The following is a 27,809-nucleotide window of genomic DNA, read 5'->3' as shown; positions in this document are numbered from 1 at the left end:
TCGAACATACCACAGTATGTGTGAAGCCACCACATTTGTCCTGACAAAGGGAAGGACCAAACCACCAGACAGGAGCTGGGAGGGCACAGCCAGCTGGCCCCCAGGCTCACAAGTGACCCCGCGAGCGCGGCCGGGGCAGCCACCTGCCCCAGGCTCCTGGGATGTGACCCTGGCCGCCCTGCCCAACCTCACCTCGATTCCAACACCCTCCACGGCCTCCCCGGCAGCCCAGACCCCCAGAACCAACAGGGCCAGACGCACGTCCCCCTGCGTGGGGCCAGCGAGTACCCACGGGCGGCAGGCATCTTTCTAGATGTTATTTATTAAAAATAGGCCCTCTGTCCCTCACCCTTGCTGGGAAAGGGGTCTTTCCCAAAGTTTTCTCCCAAATGGATGAAGCAGAAAGTTTGGGGACTCAAAAGCCACATCCTTCCTGAGCTAGGAGGGCGGGCTCCTCTGGGCTCTGGGCGGCCGCCGCGGAGCCAGGAGTGAAGGGTGGCAGCACGCCCACGTCCACGGCACCGTCCCACTGCCCAGGCCAGGGGCCGGGACAAGCCCCCGACGAGGCCCCGCGCTGGGCGGCAGCCTCCCGGGCATCGCCACACGGCGCACTCGGCACCTGAGGAGGGACACGAGCCAGTGTGGCTTCCCACACGTGGGAAAGGGGAAAGCTGGACCCAACACAAAACATGGACTTATGGGAAAGGAAGGCCAGGCTGGGGAGGAGACAGACCCGGCAGGGCCAGAGGCTGGCCCCCGGCGAGGTCCCTGCGGACGGCTCAGCAGCGAGCGCTTAAGGCCACGCTCAGGCGCACAGGGAGTCCAGGCCGGCCTCCGGCTGACGGGCTCGCGCTGCCTTCCACGGGGCCACGGCCCAGTCCAGGCAGAGTCGGTGTCTCCTTCCGAGTCAGCTGCTGAGGCCCACGCTTCTCTTCACTATTTCTTCCGCTTCAGTTTCATGTCTTTTTTGTGCTTCGTATCTCTGTTCTTCAACTTTTTGTTCTGCTTGGGTTCTCGTTTCCCTTCCAATTTCCTTTTCTTGTCACTGGAGGGGAAAGAATAGCAGTGAGAGAAAGAACGAAAGGTGCACGGACCTCACACCTGTCAGATGGCCAGAGTGTGTCTGTCCAACGGGAGGCCCCACCTTTTCAGGCTGACGATCGAAGCATTCTGCCCAGCCTTGTTTAAGACCTCATTCCACTCTTCATCATCCCCACGGATTATGTACCTAAAAAGTAGAAAAAAATATCAGAGCCGGCTCAAAAGAAACGGGGAATGCTTAAAGCAGGATAGTGACAGCATTCCTATCAGCACATCCTGCCCCAAAGCCAGGCCGAGCTGCATCAGCGCTGAGCAGCAGGGAGGCCAGCACGCAGAGGCCTGAGACCTGAGCCAGGCCCACAGGACAGGCACTGCAGGGGGCGGAGATCAGTAGCCACCGACGGGGCTGTGACAGGACAGTCCTGCACTGAAGGCAGCACCCAACTTCTCCCCGACTCTGATTAACTGCCCACCAGAGAAGCCTCCTGTCACCCCACCACTTCTTGCTCACTCCCACCTCCAAACGTGCCGCCAACCCTGGGACTGTGCCTCTCCCGCCTCGCCCCACCTCGCCCACCTCTGGGGAAGCTAGCAGTCCTGGAAAGTCGAGGTTTTGACATTGCACAGCTGACGACAGAGCCTGAACCTGCCCAGGGACCTCCCCATTTCCTGTGTCCAACAGTCACCATCAGCCATGACCCAGCAACTACAGGACTGAGGCCAGAGGCACAGCAAACGGTAGAGGAGGAGGTTTTAGCTCTTAGTGCTGCTAACGGTGACCCCATGAACACAGCCTCCAGGGCTCCGGGCCGGAGGAGGAACAGGCCTGCGGGCAGGTTCTCCAGGGGCCAGAAGCCAAAGCGCAGCCTTCGCTGCCCCCGGGCAGCCGAGGGGCCTTACTGAGACAGGTCCATGTCCTTCAGCTTTCCCACTTCCTTCTTGTGTTTCTCCTGGAATTCCTTTGCTGCTTCATCCTGCGGGCAAGAGCCCGGAGACAGAGCAGGTCAGAGTCAAGCAGGGGACAAATGGCAGAATATCACCCCTATGAGCAGACACCTCCCACCCCTCCACTGAATGTACATGAATGCACAGGGTGCATCTGAGAAGCCTACAAGGGCCAACGAGCTCACAGCAGCAGCTGGGCTGCGTGCGCACACACATCCCTCAGTGGGAGGCAGAGCAGGCCCGGTGCTCGGCACACCCAGGGCAGGGACACACGGGGAGGGAAGGTCGCCCACACCTAAGATCAACACCACCAGGCGCAGTGAGCACCGCGGACTCTCGCTAAAAGGGACAGGGCGCCCCCTCGGCACCCGGCAAGGCCTTCGGAGGCGGCATACCAGGTCATCACTCAGGGTCTTCATCGTGGGCTCCATGACCACGTCCTTCACGGCCACCATCTGCTCCTCAATGGCCTTCTCCTGCACCTCGTTAAATAGCTGCAAAGCAACGGCCAGAAAGCAGAGATGAAGCAGCAGCAGCAGCAGCAGGAACCCTGTCCTGGGCACAAGCTACACAGCTGAGGAGCATGTGTTCATGGTAAAAGGAGTCTAAAAACACGGACTGCAGACCCAGGCCCCAGCAGTGGCCTCTGGAGAGAGCACTGCAGATAGGGCTGCAGCCCCGGTTCCTCAGGGTGTGTGTGTGTGTGTGTGTGTGTGTGTGTGTATGACGATCTGCAGCAAATGTGGCCAAATGTTAAAATCTATTCCTCTTGGGGCAGGGAGCGGGTTCCTGCATTATTCCGAATGGACCAAAACCCCGCCCTCGGCCAAGGTACCTTGACGACTTTGCGGATGATCCGGTTGAAAAGCCCCATCAGCTGGCCGGCGGGCAGCTCGATCTCCTTCTCCAGCTGGTCCACTGACTTGTGCTGCAGGCCGATCCCCAGGAGGAGAGCCTGCAGGATGGAGAGTCCCAGAGTGGCCGCGGCGCAGGCCCTGGCCCATCAAAGCAGAGACAGGGCTCTCTCCCTTGACCACAGCGATCAACCACCACAGTGATTCTGAAATCCTCTTTCGCCCCGTTATTGAAACTACTGGCAAGTGCTCCCTCTCCTAAAGCCCCCAAATTGAGTTATCCTAAAAACAGCTGCTTCACAGCTACGCGGAGAAGTGTGGGTGCTCCCGGCCTCTGCTGAGATGGAGCGAGCGAAGGCAACAGGGAGGGGATGTGGGCTCGAAAACAGCTCATCCTTGCTACCTGTGTGGCCGGGCTCAGGACTCAGAGCCTCAGGGTTCCCACCTGTACCACAAGGGCATGAGACCACCACCCAGCCCCTATCGGAATCTCGAGAAGTTAAATGCACAAAATTACGTCAAAGCATTCATCTGGACATCCCGCGTGCGAACTGCTCCAGACCAGCACACGGCAGCAGGTAACCTACCGACTGGGCGGCGGACAGGGCCAGGTCCCCCAGCTGGTTCAGGAAGTACATCCGGGAGATGGCCGGGATCATGTCCATGATGAGGTGATAGTCCACCATGTTCCGAGAATACATCTCCAGCCTCTTCAGGTCGTAGGGCAGGAAGAGCGCCTCCAGCTCCTCCCGGCGCAGGGCTGCAGGTGCAGGAGCCAGGTGGGTCAGGCAGCCCCCAGGGCACCCAAACGCTGCTCCCCCTCGGGCCTCAGCCAGAGCAGATGGGGAGACCGGCCTCCGGGGAGTGCCTGCCCCCCGCCCCATGTACCATACCAGCCGCCCCAGGCAGCCTGATCCTTCCCTGGGCCACGCAGGGAGGGGACCGCTGGTGTGGGGCCTTCACACAGGGCTCCAGCCAACACCAGGTCAAGGGAAGGTCGGGGCCCAGGGGAGAGGATCTAACACCCTTTCCCACTTGTCACTTCCCAGGACCCCGCCTCCCAGAGCGTGTCCAGCTCAAGAAGCAGCTTTTCCAAAACAGAAATGGCAAAACAACGTGCACACGCCCTAACCAGTTTGACTCAGTGGATAGAGATCGGTCTCCGGACTCAAGGGTCGCAGGTTCAATTCCAGTCAAGGGCATGTACCTTGGTTGCAGGCACATCCCCCAGTGGGGGGGTGTGCAGGAGGCAGCTGATCGATGTTTCTCTCTCATCGGTGTTTCTAACTCTCTCTCCCTCTCCCTTCCTCTAAGAAACCAATAATAAATATATATATATATATATATATATATATTTTTTTTTTTTTTTTTTTTTTTTTAAAGAACACACACATACACAAACACAACGTGCCAAAAGAGCCCACAGGTGTTAATGTGATCCTTCCTATTTTCTGGGATTTTAAATATTCCAATAGGATTTGTCATCCCCAGCACACCTCCCTGTGCTTCTCCTTCCACAGCTCCACACGTGAGGACACACCTCAGCACCGAGCGGTTACCTGCTGCTCAGGGTTTAAGTCGGGTTCCATGACCCATAGCTGAAGAGCCTTATCTGACACCTCTGAAGTCAGATCACACCCCAAGTCCTGTCATGTGGACAGCTCCCATGGGTGACGGTGCCCACGGCAGAAGAGGGCAGCTGAGCAGGGTGGGCAGCAGATGCAGGCCTAGAGCCGGTGCCTCCATCCCCAGGCCCTCCCTCTTCTGGGACCACCACATCCTCCTCCCACACAGCCCACGCCTAGCCCCGCGCCATCCTGCCCAGCTCACCCGGCGGCGAGGGCTTCCCGATGTTCCTGTTCTGAATGATGTTCAGAGCCAGGGGAGGAGCGAAGGTGCTGAACTGGTAGGACAGCAGAGCTAGGAAGCGCCTGCGGAAATCTGTGGGTGCAACCAGTCAGAGGTCCAGAAGCCCCCACTCCCCCAGCCCCCAGCCACCCGCCGTCTCCCTTCCACTCAGACGCACCTTTCCAAAAGGCTGCCAGCCAGGCCCCCTGCTCAGCCTCGCTCTCCTCGGCCAGCGTCTTCAGCATGACGCAAGAGTGTTCCCCCGTCAGGTCGTTCTTTGGAAAATACAGATTCCTAACTGGCACCAAGAACCCCTCTGAACGCTGTCACTGTTATAAGGTAAGAACTCGGAGGGAACGGCATGGAGCTCCCAGAAGTGCACTCGCTTCCATTCTCATGTGGCATCATTTCCCACACTGCCCAGCAGACGCCATGGCAACAGAGCAGGGCTGCTCAGATCTCCAGAGCACGACCTCTGCCCTGGACCCCAGAAGTCAGCCACCAGCTCACACCAGGTAGATTATGATCGCAGTTACCACAGCTTAAACTCCAGCGCAGCCTCTCAAATGGGCACTGCCCCGGCACACTGGCTTTGCACTCTTTGTTGTGCGTAACGCATCTGCTCAGACTGTTCCCTCACCTCCCGTTCTCTCCAACCACACAGAGCCAATCACCGCGTTTCAGTGCCTTACAGCAAACTTGGTGTGTGAGACCCAGGGTTTCCACGCTGGCAACCAGTGTGCAACAGCAGGCTTTGTTAGATGCTCACACGGTGACCACAGGTGGTTCCATTTACTACAGAGCAAAGCCCAGACCGTAAAAATATCTAACAGATCTCAACATTCGAGTAACAAGACGCCAGCATCCAGTCACAATGGCAGCACACAGCACAAGACCACGCTGAGGCCACACTGAGCTCAATGATCCTTGTAGTCGACTCTAAGAGTATATCCCAGCTCGGCCTCTCAAATAGGCACTGCCCTGGCATACTGGCTTTGTACTCTCCAAAATCAAGCCTCCAGCACCCTTTCCTCTTTGCTGATGACCTCCTCTCACTGCAAGACTGAGGCAATCAGAAAAGAACTTCCTTCTTCCCACCCCAGGTCAACCAGCAGCCAACACCTTCCGCATCAACACTCCCTACCTTCCCCCTTGGGAAGGATGAGGTGGCCACCGCTCCTGACTCCCCTTCCTGAGGCCCTGGCTAACCTCAGCCTGTGACACCAAACCCCGACTCTCTCCCCAGGACCAAGGTGGCTCCTTCAGTCTCCCCGGCTGCTCCTCATTCCTCTAAACCCGTGGCCGGCAAACTGCGACTCACAAGCCCCTTGAGTGTGGCTCTTCCACAAAATACCACGGCCCGGGCGAGTCTGTTTTGAAGAAGTGGCGTTAGAAGAAGTTTAAGTTTAAAAAATGTGGCTCTCAAAAGAAATTTCAAATGTTGTCCTGTGGATAGTTGGCTCTGTTGTCTAATGAGTTTGCCGACCACTGCTCTGAACACTGAGGACTGCAAGCTCTCACCCTCTTCTCTCCACCCTCAGTCTCTACCTTCATAGTTGTCATTACTTATTCTGTGAACAAAAGCACCACGGCCCTCATATTACCTTCAGATTCAACCAACCACCCCTCAGAAATATTCAGAGAAAAGTTTCCTTGTCAGGGCCCTGGCTGGGTAGTTGAGTCACACACTCCACACACACACACACACACACACACACACACACACACACTTCCGTGGCTCTGCCATGAACTCTTCCCTGAAACTACTTTTCTCTTTTTAAAGAAAGCCAGGAGGCCCAGGTTACAGGCTTCCAGAGCGCTGAGCGAGTGCAGAGGGCCTCGGCGATGTCACAGTCAAGCAGAGCCCCAGCGCCAGGGGAGCAGCGCAGTGCCTGTCAGGGAGGGCGGCTGCTCTGGCCCTCAAGGTGGGGGCACCTGCTCGGCACCCAGCGGGGCACAGGGCTCTGCAAGGACAGACCTGTCCCCACTATAACCACAAACCCTCACCCCGCTCGGCTAGGCGCCCACTCACCGGGGTCTGTCTCAGATAAACGGGAACGAAGCCCGCTCGCTTCCAGAACCTGCAAAGACGCCAAGAGAGCAGGTCACTGTGCGCCCTCCAGGAGCAGCTGACAGAACAAGCTGGGAAGGGCCGGGAGGGCAGGGAGTCAACACACATCGAACAAACACCCAGGTGCACAGCCCCAGAACTTCATTCTCAGATTCCAAGGCGGGGAGGGGGAGAAGGTTGCGCCGGGGATGAGAAAGGCAAACCCTTACTTGAGGAGCCTGGGGGTGAGGCCATAGGACACACCCAGGTAATCCAGGCGCTCCGCGGGCCTCTCATTGAGTTTGAGCAGCAAGGGAGGCAGGTCCTTCCGGGGGGTGACCACCTCTTCCAACAAGCTGACGGCCTGGAGGCGGGGGAACAGCCCACGGCAGGGGAAGCCAGGTCAGTGACCTCCCGGGCACTGCACTCCCGGCCCAGACTGAGCAGCAACAGCAGGACAGGCTGCCTGGTTCCTTCCCAAGATTCTCAATCTCTAGGAGCACCAGTGAGTCTGGGCTCACTCCTGGGCACACCGACCCCTGTAAGCATGAACTGCTCAGCAGGCAGAAGAGCCACTCGGTCTAGACACGCCAGCAGGTTCCCACACAGACAGGGCTGGGTCCCAGAGGTGGGGGCTGAAGGTCCAGGCCTGTCCCTGGTAAGTGACAAGCCTCTGAGCCTGACCATAAATATAACCCCTTCCCCAGACCACCAAGGGCACAGTGAATTCAAACATGTGTGCAGAGAGCATCCCAGTTCCATGTTAAACACGCTCCCCAAGAAGGACAGATCCGGGGCCGGGCCCTGGGCTGAGACCGGGAAGGGTGGTTTGAAGCTGAACCTGCACCAGCATCACCTGGGAGCTTGTTAAGACCACGTTACTGGGCCTCGCCCGGGCATCTGACTCTAGAACTTGCATTTTTAACAAGTTTCCAGCTGATGCTAATGCTGCTGATCTGAAGATCTCAACTGTTAGGCTCAAGCAAGCAGCAACTTCTCCAAAGCTCTCTGTACCTGCTACTGTGCACAGGGCCCAGGCCACTAACGAGGACCAGGGAGGGTCCTCCAGGAACCCATGCAGCCAGCGCTGCTTACCTCGCTGCTGACGGTGTGGATTTCTTGCGCCGTCTCAACGACCTTCTCCTCCAGACAAGGGAATCGGCCTTCGTAGTACATCTGCAGCAGCTGCAGAGCGCGGCTGCCGTAGCCCATCTGTGAGCAGGCACGGGGGGAACGGCCAAGAAAGAGATGTTCCAGTCCAGCCTTCGCCAACCTTTTGGACCTCACGGACCACCAGCAGTCTGCGGACCAGTGGCTGGCGACCGCTAGTCTCTAGGTCGCCAGCCACTGGTCTTCAAACTACGGCCCGCGGGCCACATGCGGCCCGCAGAGGAGTCTGATCCGGCCCGCCAGGTTTTTTGGGCAGTGAGCACAGCCGAGGTGTTACAGTAGGAATTAGTAGTTCATATAGTCCGGCCCTCCAGCTCTCTGAGGGACCGTGATCTGGCCCCCACTTTAAAAAGTTTGAGGACCCCTGCTCTAGCCCATCGCCCCTCTGAGCGTGAGGAAGGCCGGCTGGGATTTCTGGTCCACAGATCAACAAGCCCAAACCTGATGTCTCTCCAGCTACCGCCTCAATGGGGATTTCTAAGAGACAGGAGGCGATTACAAAAAGATCTGGTTCTCAGGTCCCCTGTCCTCACAACAAAGAAGAGCGAGCCCGTACAATCATCCTGTCCGCCCGCCCCCGGTCCCCGCACTCCACAGCAGAGGAGAGCCTGACTGCGTGCTCCTCAACCCGCTTCCCGTTCACACAGCCGCAGCACAGCTGTGAGAGGGCGGAGGACACGTTACCTACCCCTTGGTAATCCGGGTGAACGGCAATGCGGACCACCCTTCCCCCGGAAAGGCCACCGAAGTCCGGATCCTGGAACTGTGTGGGAGACACAAGCCAGCAACTTAGCGACACAACACACCCTGCGACAGGGCCGGCTTCGCTCCCACCGACAGGCCGGGAGAGCACATCACCTGTTCTGACACCGTCCACGGAATCAGGTCCCCCGAAGCCTTCTTGCCTCGAGACAGGCTGTTCAGGATGGACTGGCGAGAAATCTCTCCCTCCAGGCACACCTGCGGGGGAAGCGGGCAGTGCAGACAGGAAGGCCGGCCCAGCCCACAGCCCACGCACAGAACGGCATCAACGTCCGCTAGTCTCTGACGAGGCCAGCTGTTCCCACTCCAGGTCAGGCTTGACCCTGTAACTGACTCATCCATTTCCAATGGACGCTTCATCACCACACCCGTGGGTGCCTGACACCGTCACTGACCAAGCAGAGTGCTGACATCCTCCTGGCATACATGTGCCCACACCCACTGAGACGCAGCTCACGCAGCTCTGCACCAAAGAGTGCAAATTCACCGTGACTCAGGTACCGGCAGGGGATGGTCAAACACAACATGGCACGTGCATATAATGAAATACAATGCAGCCTTTAAAAAGTAGATATACCAGCCGAAGCTGGCGTGGCTCAGTGAATAGAGCGTTGGCCTGTTGTACTGAAGGGTCCCGGGTTCAATTCCAGTCAAGGGCATGCACCTTGGTTGCGGGCACATCCCCAGTAGGGGGCGTGCAGGAGGCAGCTGATCGATGTTTCTCTCTCACTGATGTTTCTAATTCTATCCCTCTCCCTTCCTCTCTGTAAAAAAATCAATAAAATACCTTTTTCTAAAAAAAGAAAAAATTTATTTTAAAAAAGCATACCAATTATTATATAAATACTTGACACGTTGCAAAAAAAAAAAAAAGGCAGATTACCAAGCACTATGATCCCATGTTTATGAACAGGAAAAATAATATAGAAATGCATAAACACAGCCAGGCATTAAAAACACCATTTTCCTTGCCAAAACCAGTTTGGCTCAGTGGTAGAGCGTCGGTCTGCAGACTGAAAGGTCCTGAGTTCGATTCTGGTCAAGGGCATGTACCTTGGCTGCGGGCACATCCCCGGTAGGGGATGTGCAAGAGGCGGCTGGTTGATGTTTCTCTCTCATCGACGTTTCCTGTCTCCTAATTCTGTAAGTGCCATGTACTGCTTTTGTATCGAAGGAGGAAAACAAACAAGTCTGTCCTAGGAGGAGCCAATGCCGACTTCCACCCGCCCATGAGCCGCGGGGCCTACGGTTCTGTCCGTGGTGCTTTCTTTCCGTGCACCCTCATCGCCTCCGGCAATCAACAGCTTCCACCGCGGTTACTGAGCCACAAACCCTCAACACCTAAGTGGTTCCCAAATTCAGTGCCCCAGGACACCTCCGTTTCCGTACCTGGATGACGGCAAGCACCTCGGGAAGGGCGTTCTGGGTGGGGGGCACGGGGGGCAGGAGGCAGAAGAGATGGTGAGCAGGCGCATCGGAGAGCATCTGGAGATCGTTGGGGGAGTTCTGTGGGCAAAACACAGGTCAGGGAGAACCGCTCCTCTGTGTGTCCTTTACGACCTTCCCCAGCCAGGGACCGGCCAAACCCAGCACAGTGCCCTGCGAGAGCCTTGGAAATGAGCCGAGTGGGACTCCGTCTCCAGTGTTTGCTGTCTCCATCCACCAGTGCTGAGGCTGCAGGCGGGCGAAGAACTGCTTAGTTGGCACTATCCATTTCTCAGCTGAGAGAGCCTGTGACCACTCCTAACACCACCTACACACTCAAAAAACATCCTTTCCGACGTGTCCTTCAGTTTGTATGACATTCAAACATCCCAGCTTCTGACTGGCTGCTCCTTAAAAATAGCCTAGAGGTATAACAAGACTGTCCTCTGAGCCTGTCAGCTTAGCAGACGGGCAAGAACCAGAATGCTTCCCGCTTCTCCAGTTCAACAACAGTGGGCGATGCAACCCTCCAGCAAGGTCACTGGCCCTTGCCAGGGTCAGGACAGTTCAGTCCGGTGGAATGGTCACCTGAGCCACTCCACTGGGTAAGAGAAGGTGTGAAAAGCTGGGTAAGAGGGGACTGTCGGGACGGAAGTTCACCCAGGGGCTGGCTGCAGCTACCTTGTAGTGAGAAGCCACGTAGAGGGCCATCAGCCGCTGCAGGAAAACCTCGGAGGCCTTGTGGTAGCAGAAGAGGGTGTCTCTGTTAACGTAGTAGCTGGGACTAGAGTTAAGCCCAAAAACAAAGCAAAGAGACCCCTAAACCGGACATCCCACTTCTGAGGGTCACTAGGAAAGAGGAACCCCGTGTCCTGAGCAGAAACACATTCGGGAAGGAAAGCGGGAAACTGAGTGCTCCCCAGAGCAGCAGCCATAAAACAAAGAGTCGAAACCCGTGTCGTCTCTCATCGCCCCCTCCCCTTCGCAGGGCACAGGGCCCGGGAGGATACAGCTCGCAGGCTTCCGGCAAGGGGCAGCCCGACACGATCCGGGTGATGTTGAGGCAGTCCAGGCACAGCAGGTCGTTCAGCCACTTCTCCACCGCGTCCCCAGGGGCGTATCGGATCGACTCCTGCAGGGAAACCTCATGCAGCGTTCGCGCTGCTCCCCGAAAAACACACACAGTGAGAAACAGTTATTACATGCGCTTTGTCTAAAAGAGCGGGGCAAATGTCCTACTTTATCTTTGTCACGGCTCGCCCACGTAAACACGGCTGGAGAGTGTGAACTGAGTGGTTCGAAGCTTTTCTGGCGGATGTGCAGCTTGCCACACAGTCCCAAAGGCTCTCGCTAAGTCAATGCAGCCACGCCCTGAGATGGGGACAAACAAGGGCCCAGCCCCCAGAAGGCCTGTCGGGCTCCCCTCTGGTCACTGGCTGGCCCCGCCATGGAGAAAGGCAACTCCAGCCTTAGGGAGTGAGCCTGACGATGGGGGGGGGGGGTTGGTACCACCCATGACGGCACGAGGGGAAGGGCCCCGCGAGAATGAAAAGGACCTGCTGCTGTGTGCTGCAGGGCATTCGAGCTGCAGGTACCTGAGGCCAGCCTGGCCGTAGTGGTGGTCTTGTTCTCAGCCGTGGTGCTGATCTGGCTCTGGGCACTCTGCTGCCGGAGCTGCTGGATTAGCTTGAGGGACAGTGACCGACCAGTGCCCTCATAGCTAGGAGCAAAAGCAAAGGCCATCAGGCACGAGTCCCAAATCCCTTCTCTAGGGGGAACAAGAACCCCTTTCCTCATCCTGCGGCAACAGCAGACTCCTGCTCCCCAAGGACAGCCCTGCTCACCCCTGAACTTCCTGGACAGCACAGGCGCCCAAGGAGGCAGGGGCACAGTGGCTCACCCAGAGTACTAAGCCACGTCTACTTAGTACTCTGGGCAGGGAACTCAACCTCTGTTAGCCACGTCCTCACAAGGGGACTATTCCATACACCACACAGGATGGTGCTTTGGACTAAATAAGGACTGAAAAGCTATGTGAGCAAAGCCTATAATGAAACCAAAAGACTGTTAAATGGTTAATTACTCAGAGCTGCTGTTAGAAGCAACAGCTTGAAGGAATGAACAGAGAACATCCAGTTTGGAAAAATCAAGATTCAACAAACCCATCACCCAAGTAATTCTTCCAATTACTACTTTTACTGAAAAGGTGACATAAAACAACGAGGAAAGAATTGGGGGTGGGAAGGGAAATCAACTATAATCTGATCACCGAACCAGCACTTTTCAGTCTTGTCTTTGGACGAAAGCACAAGTGACCAGAGGACAGACTGCTAAGCAGGCTTTCTTTTATATTACGTTTTGTAGTACTTGTTATTATAATGCTTAAAGGTAGTATTTGAGTAAGAGGAAGTATACGCATACTTCCTCTACTACTTTTAAAGAATGATAAAAAATCAGAATTGTGAAGTATTTTATTCACCCTCTCCACTCCACACAGCAAAACTTCCTTAAAAGAATTCCCTTTAACTTGTTTAAAAACAAAAACAAGAATAAACACAACAAAACTAAAAACTTTTGTGCTTCTAAGGACATTATAAAGAAAGTGACAAAAAAAACAACAAAAAAAAACAACAACCACAGAATGGAAGAAAAATTCTGTATATCTGATGAAGGGCTTGTGTCTAGACTATATTAGTATAAGAAACCCTTACAACTCGACTGAAAAACACAGCCCACTAGAAATGAGCAGAGGACCTGACCAACTATTTATTCTGAGATCCAAATGGCTAACATGCACCTGAGATGCCCCATATCACCAGCCACAGGAAATGCACCGAGGACCCTATGTAAGATGTCTCTGCGCACTCACTGAGATGGCGATAGTCAAAAAGACGTATGACAGGTGCTGGCACGGATATAGAAAAACTGGAACCTTCATACACTGCTGGTGAGAGTGTAAAATGGTACAGCTGCTTTGGAAAACAGTCTGACAGTCCCTCAAATGGTTAAACAGAAAGTTACCATTTTACTCAGTAACTCCACTCCTGAGGTAGGTGCCCAGGAAAACTGAAAACACGTCCACACAGAAACCTGCACACTGACGTTCAGAGCAGCATTATTCTTCACAGAAACAGCCCCAGTGTCCATCAACAGAGGAATGGAAAAGCAACATGTTTGTAAATACAATGGACTATGACTTGGCCAGAAAAAGGAATGAAATACTGATACAAAGCACACAGATGAACCTTAAAGCATTACGCTAAGTAAAAGAAGCCAGTCACAAAGACCACAGATTGTATGATGCCATTTATAAGCCATGTCCAGAACAGGCAAATCTACAGAGACAAAAAGTAGATTCGTGGTTCCCTAGGGCTGGGGAAGGGGGAGGGAGGGCTGGAAGTTGACAGCTATAGGGCATGGGGTTTCTCTCTGGGCTAATGAAAATATTCTAATACTGACTGGTAATGACTGTACAACTCTGTGAATACACTAAAAAACAACTGAATTCTACACTTTAAATGGGTAAATTGTATGGTATGCAAATTATATCTCAGCAAAGCTGTTATCAAAAAAAGTAAAGTCCACTTTATTTAAAGATTTTCAATGTAAGTAAAGCAATCACAATAATAAATCTATAATAGAATTATCTTTGCAAGATGTGACTAACATATCAAAATATTTCCAATATTAAAGTTATGTATTTACTGACCTGGAAAATGTCATAGTTATGGAAAAAAGCAAATTAAAAACAACATATAAACTATGTTTATGTTCTTGTTCAAATGAAAAGGTAAAATAAATGCACAGAAAATGTACACCAAAATTCTAACAGACGCTACCCCTATATGACCGCATCACTGGTAACTTTTCTTTTTGCCTATCTGTTTTCCCTAAATTTGCTATAGCAAACGTGAACTAAATATTTCAAAATTTTAAAAAAAAATCTGAGCCATGAGAAGCCCACTGGCTTATGCTAATTGTGGTGACTTTAATACCACGTTTTGATATGATTCTAAGGTCTAAGGCATTGGTATTGCCATCCATATACTCCTAACAACTTGATCAGGCCTACAGACAGAAAGAGACACTCGCACCTGAGTTTTTCAGACTTGTGTAGCCCCTTTCATGTCGGGCCAGCGGTGAGCTACTGCTGATTACTAACTAAGAAGTCAGCTCCCATTTGCAAGAGGCCTAGGAGACTGAAGCAGCCCCAAAGACTGACTTTGGGAACAGACTTACCCACCCCGGCCACATTCGTTACAGGCCACTAATGTGCCAGAACCTACAACAAGAGCGATGGCCACACCCCAAGGTGCCTTACCCGTTGATGGTGGAGGCCATGAACACAAGGTAGGGGCCCAGGAGGCTTTTCACCAGGGGGAGGGGGATGGCGGCAGCTTCATCAATCACAACAAGTTCGGCCTGGCCCAGTTTCACGGCGTCTGCGGGGTGTATGTACTGGGGGAAAGACATGTTCATGTCATTAGCGTGGCCACTTAGTGTCCCAGCGGTGGTCCCGGCTGAGGCATCATGAAGGCCTCTCTCCTCTCTCCCCCTTCCCACTCCCTTCTTTCATTCCTCCTTCCCACGTGTCCTTGGCCAGGCAAAACTCTACTGGGCTTGGAATCAGACACCTGGGTTCAAACAGTTCAACGCCCAATTGTGTGGCCCTAGACGGGCCACTTACTCACAGACAGCCCGATTCCTCCCCTGCAAAATGGAGGCGATACCTATCTGATGGCTGCTTGGGAGGAAAAGCAGGTGAATCTGTACAAGTCCTTGCACGGTGCCCGGCCTCGTGTGGCAGGTGGTGCCTCCCTTTCCTGTGTCCTCTGTCTTCTCATGCTTCCCCAAAGCCTCTCTCAGTCAGTGAGCTAGAGGCACAGCGTGGCCCTCGGGGTGCCCAATGGAAGGATGTTGATTTCTCGAGCATTCACTATGTGCTGGGTACCATGCACCAGGCTGGTACTAATCATCATAAAGGCCCTGTCTCCTTGCACTAGCGGGATACTTCTAAGACTTATCCCCGTTTACACACACACACACACACACACACACACACACTCACACTCACACGTTTATTTATATCATTAGCTTGGCCACCTAATGCCACAAATTTGCCATAAGCTTCACCTCCTTCCTTCAGTCTCATTAGGGTTTCCTCCTATTGTTAGTTTGCAAAAAGGCATAAGGAGAGAAACCTCCATAACCAATTAACATGAACAAAGGCCCTCAGCAGCACTGGTGATCAGCGCAATGCTGAAGACCACTGGACATCCCATTCCACACCACAGGTACACTTAACAGCTTTAACACCCAGTGTTTGTGAGGACTTGGGGAAACAAAAACTAAAAAAAAAAAAAAAAAAAAAATCCTGGTGCCCTAGCTGGTTTGGCTCAGTGGATAGAGAGGTCTGCAGACTAAAGGGTCCCGGGTTCAATTCCCATCAAGGGCACATGCCCAGGTGAGGGGCCTGCAGAAGGCAACCGATCAATGATTCTCTCATCATTGATGTTTCTCTCTCTCTGCCTTCCCTCCCCCTCTGAAATCAATAAAAAATATATTTTCTTAACAAGCCTGGTAAAGAAGAATTTGGCAAAATCCAAGAAAGCTGGAAAGCTACATATCCCTTAAAACCCAACAATTCCGCTTCTAGAAACATAAATAAACTGAAGTGTATACACACAGGGCTTAACATCAACCAGATCTACAAGCTTCCATCCAGACAACTCTTAAAAACAAATGTTGAGTAAAAAAAGGCAAGCTGAAAAAGTTCAAGTATAGCATGTTACCATTTATGGATACATAATTATGTAGTAAAGTATAAACACATGAATTGAAAGGAAACACACCAATCTCAGAATAGAATTACTATGGGGCGAGACAGAAGGGAATGGGAAGGGGAGGGGGACAAGAGGGACGTCAACTATGTCTGTGATGTCTTAGATCTTTAAAACAAAAATATAAATGGCTTTTAACATATGAAACAAACACAGCAAACAGGAAAACGACAGCATTTCTTAAGCCTGACGGCCGGGCCTCTGAGTGTTACGCTGGTCTCTGTTTTTCTGTACCTCTGAGGCATTTCCTTACAAGTAACATTCCGTAACTGCATTGCTCGAAGCTCACGGGTCAGGGAGGCAGTGACCCCTCTCTCTTCTAATAGCAGGATATACTTCCCCAACGGGGCGCCATGTCTTGGATTCTTAAAGGCAGAAAGCAGTCCCCTAGAGCAGCGTTTTTCAACCGCTGTTCTGCGGCACACTAAGATGTTGCCTGGTGTGCCGTAGGTGCAGACAAGACAAGAATTTTATAATTTTTCACTATTTTGTTGACTTAATATTTCATAATAAAGTAATTATAAAATACTTTGTGTTTACTTGATTCCTATTCAAGAGAATTACTTCAATATAGGCACAGAGTTAAATTTTTTAACATTTTCTAATGGTGGTGTGCCTCGTGATTTTTTTCATGAAACAAGTGTGCCTTTGCCCAAAAAAGGTTGAAAAACACTGCCCTAGAGGAGGCATAGCAGACTTTAATCTAATATTCTTTGTGGGTTGGTTTTTTTGTCTTTTGGTTTTGTTTTGTTTGTTTGTTTCAATTTCTAGCACAAAGGAACGTAAATGGAGCCTCATAAAATCAGGTCACCAGTTCTGTTTGAACTCCAGTCTGGAGACAAAGGTCTCTGGTATGCAAGAGTGTCTGTGATAAAAAAAAAAACCCAAAGACCAGCAAGGGCTGAGCCAGGGCATTTCAGGGAAAGGTTTTCCTTCTTTGGTTTGTGTATCTTTCTTCAGTTTTAACAGGTCTCTGCATTTTCATTGCCTGCAGCCTGTCCTCCACCCCAACATCAGTCTTTCCTCCTCTCAGCTGAGGGAACCAGGCAAAATGGGAAAAAATGTACAGAATGAGAGATTCTAGAAAGAGACCTTCTAAAAAAAAAAAAAAAAAAAAAAAATTAAGATCCTTAGGTAAAAGCAGAAACACTTAACATCATTTATAACCTGGACTCTGATAAAAAGGCATGCCGGAAGGGTCCCAGGTTCAATTTCAGCCAAGAGCACATGCCTGGGTTGCAGGCTTGATTCCCAGTAGGCGGTGTGCAAGAGGCAGCCAATCAACGATTCTCTCTCATCACTGATGTTTCTATTTCCTTCTTTCTTCCTCTCTAAAATCAGTAAAATATATTTTTTAAAGGGGGGGGGGGGGGGCATGCCTCGTTCACAGGCATAGCTCCCTTAACAGGAAGAAAGGTCAAGGGCATACAGTGCCAAGTTTGCCTGCCCATTTCCCACCCACCCAGCCCCAGCGATAACCAAAGAGCCTCCTCCACCAGGGGCCTGTGGGCCTCCATCCCTTCTGCAAGCCAGTCACACGGATGCTTCTCTACGACTTAACAAAACTGCGCCCTTCAGACAAGTGCCCACCATTCAGGCTTGCAAAGCCCTGGAGATTTATACAGCCTTCAGTGAGACGGTTTAAAAGGGAAAATAGGCCACTCACTAAGGCTCAGAGTCCGTTTGTGCAAAGTTGTTTTTCTTTGCAATGGTGAGGTTACTGTTCATTACTGACGCACAATTTCAAAATCCGCTGTAACTAAGCAAAATTAGAACTGTTGTCAGAACAACTGTACTTCTCTTAGCAGATCAGCATACTCTCAGTCCCACTTACTCCCTTTTCATGGGTCAGAACTGCAACTTGCCAATCTGGCTACATACATATGTTAGTTTGTTTGGATGTTTTTCTCTAGAAGAGGCTGGAAATCCGGAACATGTTACCCTAAAACAACAACCGTGTAAAAGACACGCGATGGCACAGGAATAAAGTGACTGTGCCAGGAAACACCGTGGAGCGCTGAACGCCAGCGGGACACCCCCACACCGCAGAGCTGGGAGCGGGCCTCACCTGCACGGTCTGTCTGTGCTCTCGGAACACGTTCACTCTGATCACTGCTTTGTTGAATTCGGGATTTAAAGACTGAATGATCTCATAATCCAGATGCTCCTGATGGGGAAGAGGGAAACCGGGGACGAGCGTCAGCAACAAGCTTAAGAAATGGAAGAGTAAGAAAGTGACCACGCAATCTGAAGACCTCCCCTGGATTTAAACTCAGCCCTCAACCAAAAGTAACTCTTAGCCTGACTTCCTACCTGATATTGCAGTGCATCGAATCCTTTAAATACAAACTCAAACAGGGTGTGGAGGTTATCAGGGCTTGGGGAGGTAACAAAGATATTGGAGTACCTAGTGAACAAAAGAAAGAGACACTTAGTAATTAAGAAATCTAAGAAGTGTTTAGGGAACTTAAGAAAAAAAGAACACATTTTTGTTTGCCCAAGTCACAGTCACACAGGTAATGACGAAAGAAGGATGGGAGAAGGGATTGGGGAGTGGGGGGTGGGGTAAGAATCAGGAGAAAAAGTAAAGCAACTGGGATATGAGGATTTTTTCCTCCCAAACGAAGGAAAGCACTAACAGCTTGAAGGCAGCTACCGACAAGTGAAAACGCACTAAGAGGCGCTGAGGGGACCATCCTTCCGAGGGCAGAGCCGGCACTCTGCTCCCGGTCCTGTGCCTGGATGAGGGACGGCACCACACTGACCACGAGCTGTGCTGTACGGGTGCTCACAACTAGGGGGCCAGCTGGTACCCTGGGAGCAGCAAGAGGAACAAAGGACTCAGAGTTGGGAACTGAATTCAGCCCAGAGCTGCTGGCTCTGACTTGCTCAGGATCTGAGCAGTCACTGGGACGTCCTCCATTTAGACAACACTCAGAGCGACAGGGAGCACCGAGGAAGGGGGCGCGTGTCGGAGAACACCGTCTCCTGGGTCCACTGCTTATGTCTGTGAAGTCGGAGGCAGGCACTCTGCTGGCCGCTGCATGAATCTCCCACTCAGGGCAAAAGACAGGAGTAACATCACATGCAAGGCAGCTCCTCAGAAGCAAACAAGATCTTCTATTGATCAAAATTATTAAAATGTCAAACTTGTACTTTTCTAATCAGCAAAGCTGGTCATACACATTCTCATATCCTGGGAATTTTAGTTTCTCACCGGCGTTTCTTTGCTTTTGTGTTTGCTCAACTTGAAAGTCACCACAGAGGCCCTGGAGTGTGTCCGTGTCTGCCTGCACATGTGTGTTTGCACCTAAGAGTCGGGGAACGTGCTGCTGCTTCTAGACAGGAACCGAACTCCAAGAAAAATCACCAGGAGCCTGCTCAGCCCCAGAACGGCCTCCCAGCCCGCTGAGCCCTCCCGAACCCGCACCCTGCTCCCCAGAGCCCTTACCCAAAAGCCACTGCCCCAGCAATAGCCAATCCCAGGGCTGCAGATTTCCCCCTCCCGCGGGCGGCCGTGAGTGCAACGGTACTCCTCAGGGTCTTTTCAGAGATGCCCTCGATGAACTTCAGGACGGCTTTGGCCTGTGGGAAGACATGCATTAGGTGAGCTCTGAGAAAGGCTGAGTTCCAGCCATCTCCCCCATCCCCTGGAGAATCAGGCTGATGACAAGGCCAAATGAAAGGGGGGGCAGTTCTCCCAGGCCTGAACTGTTCCTGGGGGTGCGGGGGCAAAGTAATCCTGGACTTCTGTTGTGAACCCAGACAAGACAGAACAGCCCTGCTGAGTCTGAGCAAGAGAATACGCCTTCCCCAGGGAGGATCCAAGCTTTGACTTGGCATGTGGCTTTCTGCACGATAGTTACCCCTCTGTGCTATGTATTCTGGGACAGGGAACGTCTGAATGCCACTCACCTGGTCTAGGGTCCTGCAGCAGTCCACCAACACGCCCACGGGCTGCGTGTCCTGCAAGCTCTCCTTCAGCTCCTTCAGCTCCAGATCAGAAGGACCAAGACTCTCATCCTAGCAGGGGAGAGAAGGTTTGCCACTGCCACGGGCGAGTTCGGCAGACAAGGCAGCCTTCCCGGGTTCTCGGACCCAGGCCTACTCACCGGGGCCTGCGGAGGGAGGGCCTCAATGCTGGCCGCGTGGGAGGAGATGGGCAGGATGTTGAGCTGGTCATCAATGACAAGACACTTCTTACAGGAGGCCAGAGAAAGGATAAACCTGAGGAGCAAAACCACCACCGGGAGATGTTGAGGGGAGAGGACAATGTCTACACAGCAAAGTGTGGCTAATCATCTGGCCCCACGTCTCTGAGAATCCAGAGAAAGTCAAAACCCAGTCGGATAGCAATGGGAGGAGAGCTCCTCTCCAGGGCACCTGAACAGACTTTTATTTTTCCTAATTGATTTTCGGAGAGGGAGAGAGATAAACATCGGTCAGCTGCCCCTGCATGCCCCCAGGGATTGAGCCTGCAATCTGGCCATGTATCCAGCTAGGATCAACTGACAACCCTTCAGCCCAACCCACTGGGCCACATCCCCTCACCCTTTAGCACTATGGTGTCTCAGGGCTCCCTTAAATGGGGACCTCCAAACCCACCCCCATGTGCTCACCGCTCACACAAATGGATTTACCTGCTGTCACAGCAAGAAAGAATAAAGGAAAGGGAAGACAGGAAAGCTCCCTTAAGAAACAGAACATAAACATTCTTGCATGTAGGAAAACATGTATTTGGCTATGAACTTGAAATTCTCCCACAGATGCAAGAAAAAGGCCTCACGCTGCTTTCGGTCACCGTCTTCGGGGAAGCACAGCGTAACTTCCTGTCCTGCTCCAGGAGTCAGTCTCAGAGAGGCCCCAGGCTCGAGGCCAGGATGGCTCACCCTCAGCACCACTGACATCTTAGACCAGATCACTCTTTGTTGTTCTGTGGCTTTTAAGCTGGTTAGCAGATCCCTGGCCTCTACCCACTAGATGCCAGTAGCACCCTCTACCACACACCCCGCCCGACATAACAATCAAAATGGCTCCAGGCACTGCCAAATCCCCCCAGCACCCAAGGGCTCCAGCTGAGAACAGCCCTCCTGTTCATGGCCACCACTTCTCAATGTGCTTCACGGGGTGCTAACTGGAGTTCCCTAAAAAAGGGCCCCGGGCCAAATAAACGTTCAACAGGCCCTGCTGCTGCAGGGCTTTCCGAGGCTACAACAGGCTAACGTGACTTTTCATTAAGGAGGAGCAGTGCCAGCATTCCCCAGACACACTGGGCCACAAAACCCTTTTGTCAGAAGGTCCCCCTCAGAACACTAGTGTTCGCCCTGGCCGGTTTGGCTCAGTGGATAGAGCCTCGGCCTGTCCCGGACTCGACTCTGGTCAAGGGCACATGCCCTGGTTGCGGGCTCGATCCCCAGTTGGGGGCATGCAGGGGGCAGCCAATCAATGCTTCTCTCTCATCATTGATGTTTCTAACTCTCCCTCTTCCTTCCTCTCTGAAATCAATAAAAATAAAAAAATAAAAACTAGTGTTCTGCAAAATGCATTTCGGGAAACAGTGACCCAGACAAATCACCCCTCTGACAGATGAGTTAGCTGAGAGCCGGAGTGGGAGCGGGACTTGGTGAGGGCCGGGAGCGAGACAGAATCCAGGCCTCCTGGCCCAGCTTCCCACGCACTTGCCTGCTTTCTGCTATTTCACAGCTGCTGCTGTCCAAGGTCTCACGTTTGGGCTCCGGTACTACCTCCCTCAGACAGAAGCCCAACTCTCAGCTGGGTCTAAGACCAAACATCCCTCCCGCGGTGGATCCCACAATAAAGGCCTGAGAAATGTGCTACAGCCTACCTCTCATTAAATCTCCCCACCACGTCCTGATGAGCCTCAGTCCTGTATCTTGAATGCACGTCCTAGAAGAGAACAGCCATTAACAGAGGCATCCACAAAATTCAGAGATTCCTAGGCACACTTAGGGCCGCTGCAGTGACTTTCTCATTAGCTGCAGCCTGAGTGCTCTCAGCCCAGAGACCGTGCTGACCGCTCACTGGGGCTGCTCAACAGGAATTCTTCAGAGTGGTCTACAGTAAAAACACCTGATTTGAGTCCTCCGCATTAAGTTACTAGGCACTTACCATGGTCATCGTGTACAACTGCTTGAGGGAATTCATGGTCCGTAGGAGGATAACCACGAGCCCACCACCTTCCACTGTTTCTACAGTCCTGGCCAGCAGGTTTGGAGTTAAAGCTTCAAAATCCTGGAAGAAAGAGATTTTAGAAAGGGCTGGCCATGCAGAGTACCCACATGGAAGTTTACCCAACGGCCAAGGGCTGAAGTAAAAGGAGGGCTTCGGAGTACAAGCTCAAGACCACACCCTTCACCCAGCTCACCGGACACACACACACACACACACACACACTCACACACACCCTCACCCTTACTTAGGGTACCACAGAAGCCCAGCCCCGGGGATACCTGGATTTACACGTCAAAAGTGTTTCTAATACTCTCTGATAATATGCATTTTGGATAGCCATCCTCCAGTCTTCACTGATTCAAACGTGAATTTCAGAAACATCTCACATTCATTTTCTGCTATGTTTACAGATGGAAACTGTAACTGACAAAACTCAACTGCACCACACGGGGGAGCCATTGCTAAAGGAGCCACAGTCACTGCCACTGCTAACAGCGGAACAGTGGTGAGCTCAACAACACTCCCTATGGGTCAGTGATGAAGAGAGGGTGAGGCAAAATGCTTTTTCCTGCCTCCAACGTGGGATGCAAGCCAGCAGTGGGTGGCACAACCCACTGGACGGCAGAGGGGGGAAATTAGAACTTCTAGTCATGATTTTCTTAATTTATACGTTGTAAGGTCTGCTTTACAATGTACGTAATCATAATAGTACATGTAAATAAATACATACCAAAATGTGGGATTTGTGCTTAAATGTCTTTGTGTGTGTGTGTGTGTGTAGGGGGAGGTTGTGAGGGGAGTTTAAGGACTTGAAGGGGCAGGAGAGTATTGGTGGGGGTGATGCCAGTCAGGCACTCTGGATAGGACATGAGTGCACAGGTCTGTACCCAGTTGGTTAAAACAAGTCCAACTGGTCACCAAAGTTTTCAGTTACTTCCAATCAAGACCTGGGGTCACTTGAAGGTCACAGCGCTTTCTTTATCAGCTTTAGCCTGTTAGACTGTGTGACAGAACATCACTGCCAGTGTTGGTATCCCTAGCCAAGTGCCACTTTAAGTAGAAACTGTTCTCTTAACACGGGATGAATTATCATCTGTTTGAAAGTGGCCAGTGTTCCGCTGATGATACTTGGGAGAGGGGGGTTATGTGAATCCTCTCTCTTGCTGCCCACTGCTCTCCCGGGGAGCCAGCCCAGCACCCCCGAAGCTGACCCCAGCCTCCCGGAGGACGGCACTCACCTGGAGGACACACATGCCGAAGGTGTTGCCCAGGATCTTGTGCGTCTCATTGTAGTAGCAGTAGCGAATGTTTGTGGCGGCGACAAAGAGTTCAAAGGGGTCGTCTTGCTTTATGTTCAGAGTTCCGTTCTTTATTTTTTTCTGTAGCTGACGCATCCTTTTCTTCCGGTGGCTGCAATCACCCCCCCACCCCATGAGAGCCAGTTAACCAGAGGGGCTAGAGAACTGGGAGCGAATGATCACCTGCTTAGAGCTGGGAGGAAACCTGGAAATGTAGGGCTGATCCCCTCCCCTGAAGGGTGAAGAAAACCCGAGCGGCACTGGAGCAGAGTGGTTTAGAAGCTGGGCTTCGGAGGGAGACAGAGGCAAGCCTGGGTGTGAACCCTGCCATCCTGCTCTGTCACTTTTAAAAAAGGGTAATGAGAGTCCCTAAACCTCTTTTGGCCAGAGCCAAAGCTTGAAACCAACCTCAGTGACCTTGTTACCTCAGGGAGCTGCTTTTAAAAACAATTAAAGGCTCAAAAAGAAAAGAAGTAATTTCCTGAAACTTAACTAAGGAGCAGGAATTGTAGGTAGCACGGGCACGCAAAGGGCCGAGCTTACCTGCTAAACCCCAGCTCTTTCTTGTAACACCACAGCACCGAGGGCCGAGCCTTCACGGTCGCTTTGGACAACATGTGATGGAGTATGACCACCTGCCAAAGGGAAGTCACAGAATCTCAGAACCCAAAGAGACCCTTGAGTCTGCCCAGGCCCAAGACCTCCTTTGACAGTTGTGGAAACTAAGCGGAGGGCCAGGGAAGTGCCCAAAGTCACAAGGCAAGTAGGGCTCCCGATGGGACTAGAAGCCACACACCCTTAACCACCCACCACTCAAGGCATGTAAAGCTATTAACCTGTCTGCTCATAATTCTAAATACAGAGTATTTATCACTTACAAATAAATAAAGGAAGATTTCCCAGTTGGCATTTTACTTAAAGAAAACAGTCAAGCTCCTAGCCGGTTTGGCTCAGTGGACAGAGCATTGGCCTGTGGACAGAAGGGTTCCGGGTTCGATTGCAGTTAAGGGCACATGCCTGGATTGCGGGCTTGATCTCCAGTCGGGGGCATGCAGGAGGCAGCCGATCAATGATTTTTTTATCATTGATGTTTCTCTCTCTCTCTCCCTCTCCCTTCCTATCTAAAATCAATAAAAAATATATATATTAAAAAAGAAAGCCAATCAAGCTGGACTGGTCTTGCTCAGTGGTTGAGCATCAACCTATGAACCAGGAGGTTATGGTTCGATTTTCGGTCAGGTCACATGCCCGGGTTTCAGGCTTGATCCCCGGTAGAAGGTGTGGAGGCAGCCAACCAGTGATTGTCTTTCATCATTGATGTTTCTATCTCTATCCCTCCACCTTCCTCTCTGAAATCAATAAAAAAATATTTTTTAAAGAAAGCATTTAACAAGAAAAGCAGTCAAGGGTCCTTAATGTCACTGTGTGCTAAAGGCCAAGAGGGCCTGTACCATGCCGACTCTTGGGACTACACACAGTAAGGCAGAAGCATGCACCAGGCCTTACCTGATCTTTTCCTCGATCTCCAACCACAACGAAGAGAGACCTTTGCCGCTCAGCTACCCCATTCTCTATGAGGATCCGGATTCGGTTATCTACTTTCTTCCGATGCATGGCGAATGCTATCGCTAAAACAGAAAGGAAGGAAGCGCACTGACATGAGCTCCAGACTCTGGGTGAGGAACATTAGCTATGACTCCTGTGAGGCCAGAGCCTGTTCTAGGCACATTTACAGGGAACACTTTAGCCCTCAAACAGCTCTCTTGGGAAGACATCACCCTGATTTTTTAAAATGAGGAAACTGAGGCTTGGGAGGCGAACAAAATGTTCCTTCAACATGCGAAGTCAACAGGAGAGCTGTCATTCACAAGTATATGGAGGAGTATTTTAAAAAATCAGAAACCATGTTAAAAAAAAAAAAATAGTGACTACACTATATAATAAAAGCCTAAGTGGCCGTTACGGCAGAACGACCAGTAGCTATGATGGGCACTGACCACCAGGGGGCAGACGCTCAGCCAGAGCTGGGCTGTGAGAGGGCACAGGCCAGGCTGAGGGACCATCCCTTCCATTGCACAAATTTTGTGTAGCAGACCTCCAGAACTATATAATGGTATATCTATGGGATATAATAAAGCAGTTTTCAATAAAACTTTTTCAAAATCATTGAAGTTATCTACAGATATGGATATAGATGCTCATGAGAGAATAATGTGGCAGGATTAAGTATAATATTGGGTTTTTTATGCATATACATAATACATGGGGGGGGGGGGGGGTGCCTAGGCATGCAGGAGGCAGCCAATCAATGCTTCTCATCATTCATGTTTCTATCTCTCTCCCTCTCTCCTTTCCTCTCTGAAATCAACAAATAAAAGTATTATTTTTTGCCGTAACTGGTTTGGCTCAGTGGATAGAGCGTCAGCTTGTGGACTGAAAGATCCAGGGTTCAATTCCGGTCAAGGGCATGTACCCTGGTTGCAGGCACATCCCCAGTAGGGGGTGTGCAAGAGGCAGCTGATTGATGATTCTTTCTTATCGATGTTTCTAACTCTATATCCCTCTCTCTTCCTCTCTGTAAAAAAAATCAATAAAATACATATATTTTTTTTAAAGTATTATTTTTTAGAAAGAGGAGGGGGGGAAAGACTGAAAGAAAACACCAAAATATAAAGTAGTTATTTCTAGATTTGAGATTGCTGGTGATTCTTATTTTGTTGTTGTTGTTTTTCTTGGGGGGGGTGGAATTTTGCTTTTTAAAATTCACACACCAGGCAGACCTCAAAAATTATTGTAATTACATATAATAAAATATCACATCATTACCATAATAAATACACCAAATAAACATCCGATATGTTAATTACATTTATAACATGAAATTTTAAGTGTTACTTTGAAACTCCAGTGTCTGCTACCTTCTATATGTAAAGCTCATTAACTGAACCTTCAGCATGCCTTTACTGTTCTTGTAATTCCCCAGCCCAAATACGGAATTTAGCAGTTGTGTTTTACTATAAACACTACGTCCCAATCCGTGGTTCCCATTTTATAAGGAAAGGAGCAAGTATCCCGAGGAAGAAAAGCTGTGGAGACAGGACTCACATCCAAGTCTGCCTGACTGGGGAGCATGCTCATTCGTTTTCTCTAACCTGCCCATCTTGACGGCTGTGCTGCCGGCCACAGAACGACCCCATTATAACCCATCCATAACAGTTCCTGGGACTGCTTTTTGCTCCGGTTACCTGGCAGGCCCAGAATAGTACCAGACAAAGTCTTGACTTCTGATTCAAGTCCTATATTACTGTGGCCATGAAATGCTTAATGGATGAGGAAGGCCGTGAAGGGGGAAAAGGGTGATTATTTTTCATTCACTCGTCTGTCGTCTAACAAATACACACAGCACCCATACGCCGGGCGGCCTTCGGGTGTACTAGTAAACAAAAGGAAGTCCTGAGTGTGACTGCTGAGCGCGGAGTGTAAATGAATGAGCGCCGTGGAGCAGCTGGGTGGGAGGATCTGGACTCAGACGGCCTCAGCTGGACGCCAGCGCGGCCCCCGGGTCCCCGGCGCGGGCTTCAGTGCGGCGGGCGAGTCCGCGGGAGGCGAAGGTGCTGTCACCACCCTTTCAACTCGACTCCCCCAGCGAGAGGTCCCCGGAGGGTGGAAATCGAGCCAGGGACACTCCCCCCCTCCACCCTCACCCCTACCCCGGAGAGCGCCCGAGTGGCTGCCCGTTGGGGAAGAGGCTCCTGTCATCCCGGGGCGCCGGCGGGGCGGCAGCCGGCATGGCCGGGCACAGGCATGGACGCCGGGCTCCTCGGCCCCAGGACACCGACCCCGGCACCCAGGCCCCGCCGCCCCGGAGAAGTACCTGCGTCCCGAGCTGGTGGATTCCACTGGCAGCCAAGCGGAAGCACGTGGAGGACGACGTGCTCCGGAGCAGCTTCTTGGGACCGCGCAGGCACAGCCGCTTCCGCCCGGCTGCGGCCCCGCCACGCCACGCCCCCTGGCGCTGAGAGGCGGCGCACGCCCGGGGGGCCTTCCTCAGCCCCGTCGCTGCGTGATGACGTCAGGCTCCGGAGGCGGAGCTACCCCCCTGGACGCCAACGCGGCTCTTGTGCGGGCGGCGGCTATGGTGCAGCGTGTAATTTGCTCCTCTTCATATCGAAATGAAGACATCTAGCTGCCAAGGGCAAAATAAAGCACGCAGGTGCCCGCACCCCCGGCCTCCCCTGTGCCCGGCAGGCCCGGACACCACTGGGTGAGTAGTCCAGGATTCTCAGTATTAGCCTCATTATGCGAGACATTCCGGGTTTCAGGAATCCGCGTCATTTTACTGGCCCTCTTATTTAAGCACCTTAGTTTTACTGTGACAAGGTGA

At 51.9% G+C, this 27,809-nt stretch overlaps 1 protein-coding gene across 3 annotated transcripts; it reads right to left on the bottom strand.

Moving 5' to 3' along the window:
- Positions 1–301: 301 nt before the first annotated feature.
- On the bottom strand, positions 302–27,431 carry NAT10 (N-acetyltransferase 10). Of its 3 annotated transcripts, none has more exons than XM_036426667.2 (29): positions 27,300–27,430; positions 24,932–25,053; positions 23,969–24,060; positions 23,366–23,537; positions 22,065–22,187; positions 21,781–21,842; positions 20,048–20,162; positions 19,851–19,958; positions 19,387–19,520; positions 18,249–18,342; positions 18,004–18,102; positions 14,417–14,553; positions 11,691–11,815; positions 11,106–11,256; positions 10,777–10,873; positions 10,060–10,176; positions 8,767–8,868; positions 8,597–8,671; positions 7,834–7,950; positions 6,969–7,102; positions 6,721–6,769; positions 4,867–4,963; positions 4,671–4,781; positions 3,428–3,600; positions 2,822–2,941; positions 2,382–2,480; positions 1,942–2,015; positions 1,145–1,228; positions 302–1,045 (listed from the first exon to the last, which is right to left on the bottom strand). In XM_036426667.2, the coding sequence occupies exons 2-29, from the start codon at positions 25,037–25,039 to the stop codon at positions 937–939; spliced, it is 3,078 nt and encodes a 1,025-aa protein (XP_036282560.1). In that variant the 5' UTR covers positions 25,040–25,053; positions 27,300–27,430; the 3' UTR covers positions 302–936. The 3 variants fall into 3 exon arrangements, with proteins under 3 accessions (XP_036282560.1, XP_036282561.1, XP_036282562.1); XM_036426668.2 differs by lacking the exon at positions 27,300–27,430 and adding an exon at positions 26,671–26,901; XM_036426669.2 differs by lacking the exons at positions 6,721–6,769; positions 6,969–7,102 and having other exon boundaries at positions 27,300–27,431.
- Between the last annotated feature and the right edge of the window lie 378 nt (positions 27,432–27,809).

The sequence above is a fragment of the Pipistrellus kuhlii genome, unplaced genomic scaffold, assembly GCF_014108245.1.
Source record: "Pipistrellus kuhlii isolate mPipKuh1 unplaced genomic scaffold, mPipKuh1.p scaffold_m20_p_9, whole genome shotgun sequence".
Classification (NCBI taxonomy): domain Eukaryota; kingdom Metazoa; phylum Chordata; class Mammalia; order Chiroptera; family Vespertilionidae; genus Pipistrellus; species Pipistrellus kuhlii.
Note: the sequence above shows the minus strand (reverse complement) of the source record. Positions and strands in the feature narration are given on the sequence as shown.

Excerpts from the sequence above, each read along its gene's own strand:
- NAT10 (XM_036426667.2), bottom strand. The coding sequence starts at position 25,039 with ATGCATCGGAAGAAAGTAGATAACCGAATCCGGATCCTCATAGAGAAT. Across the intron at positions 22,188-23,365 it reads TCGGCATGTGTGTCCTCCAG|GATTTTGAAGCTTTAACTCC; the intron begins GTGAGTGCCGTC and ends TCTTTCTTCCAG. Across the intron at positions 21,843-22,064 it reads AGTTGTACACGATGACCATG|GACGTGCATTCAAGATACAG; the intron begins GTAAGTGCCTAG and ends GTTCTCTTCTAG.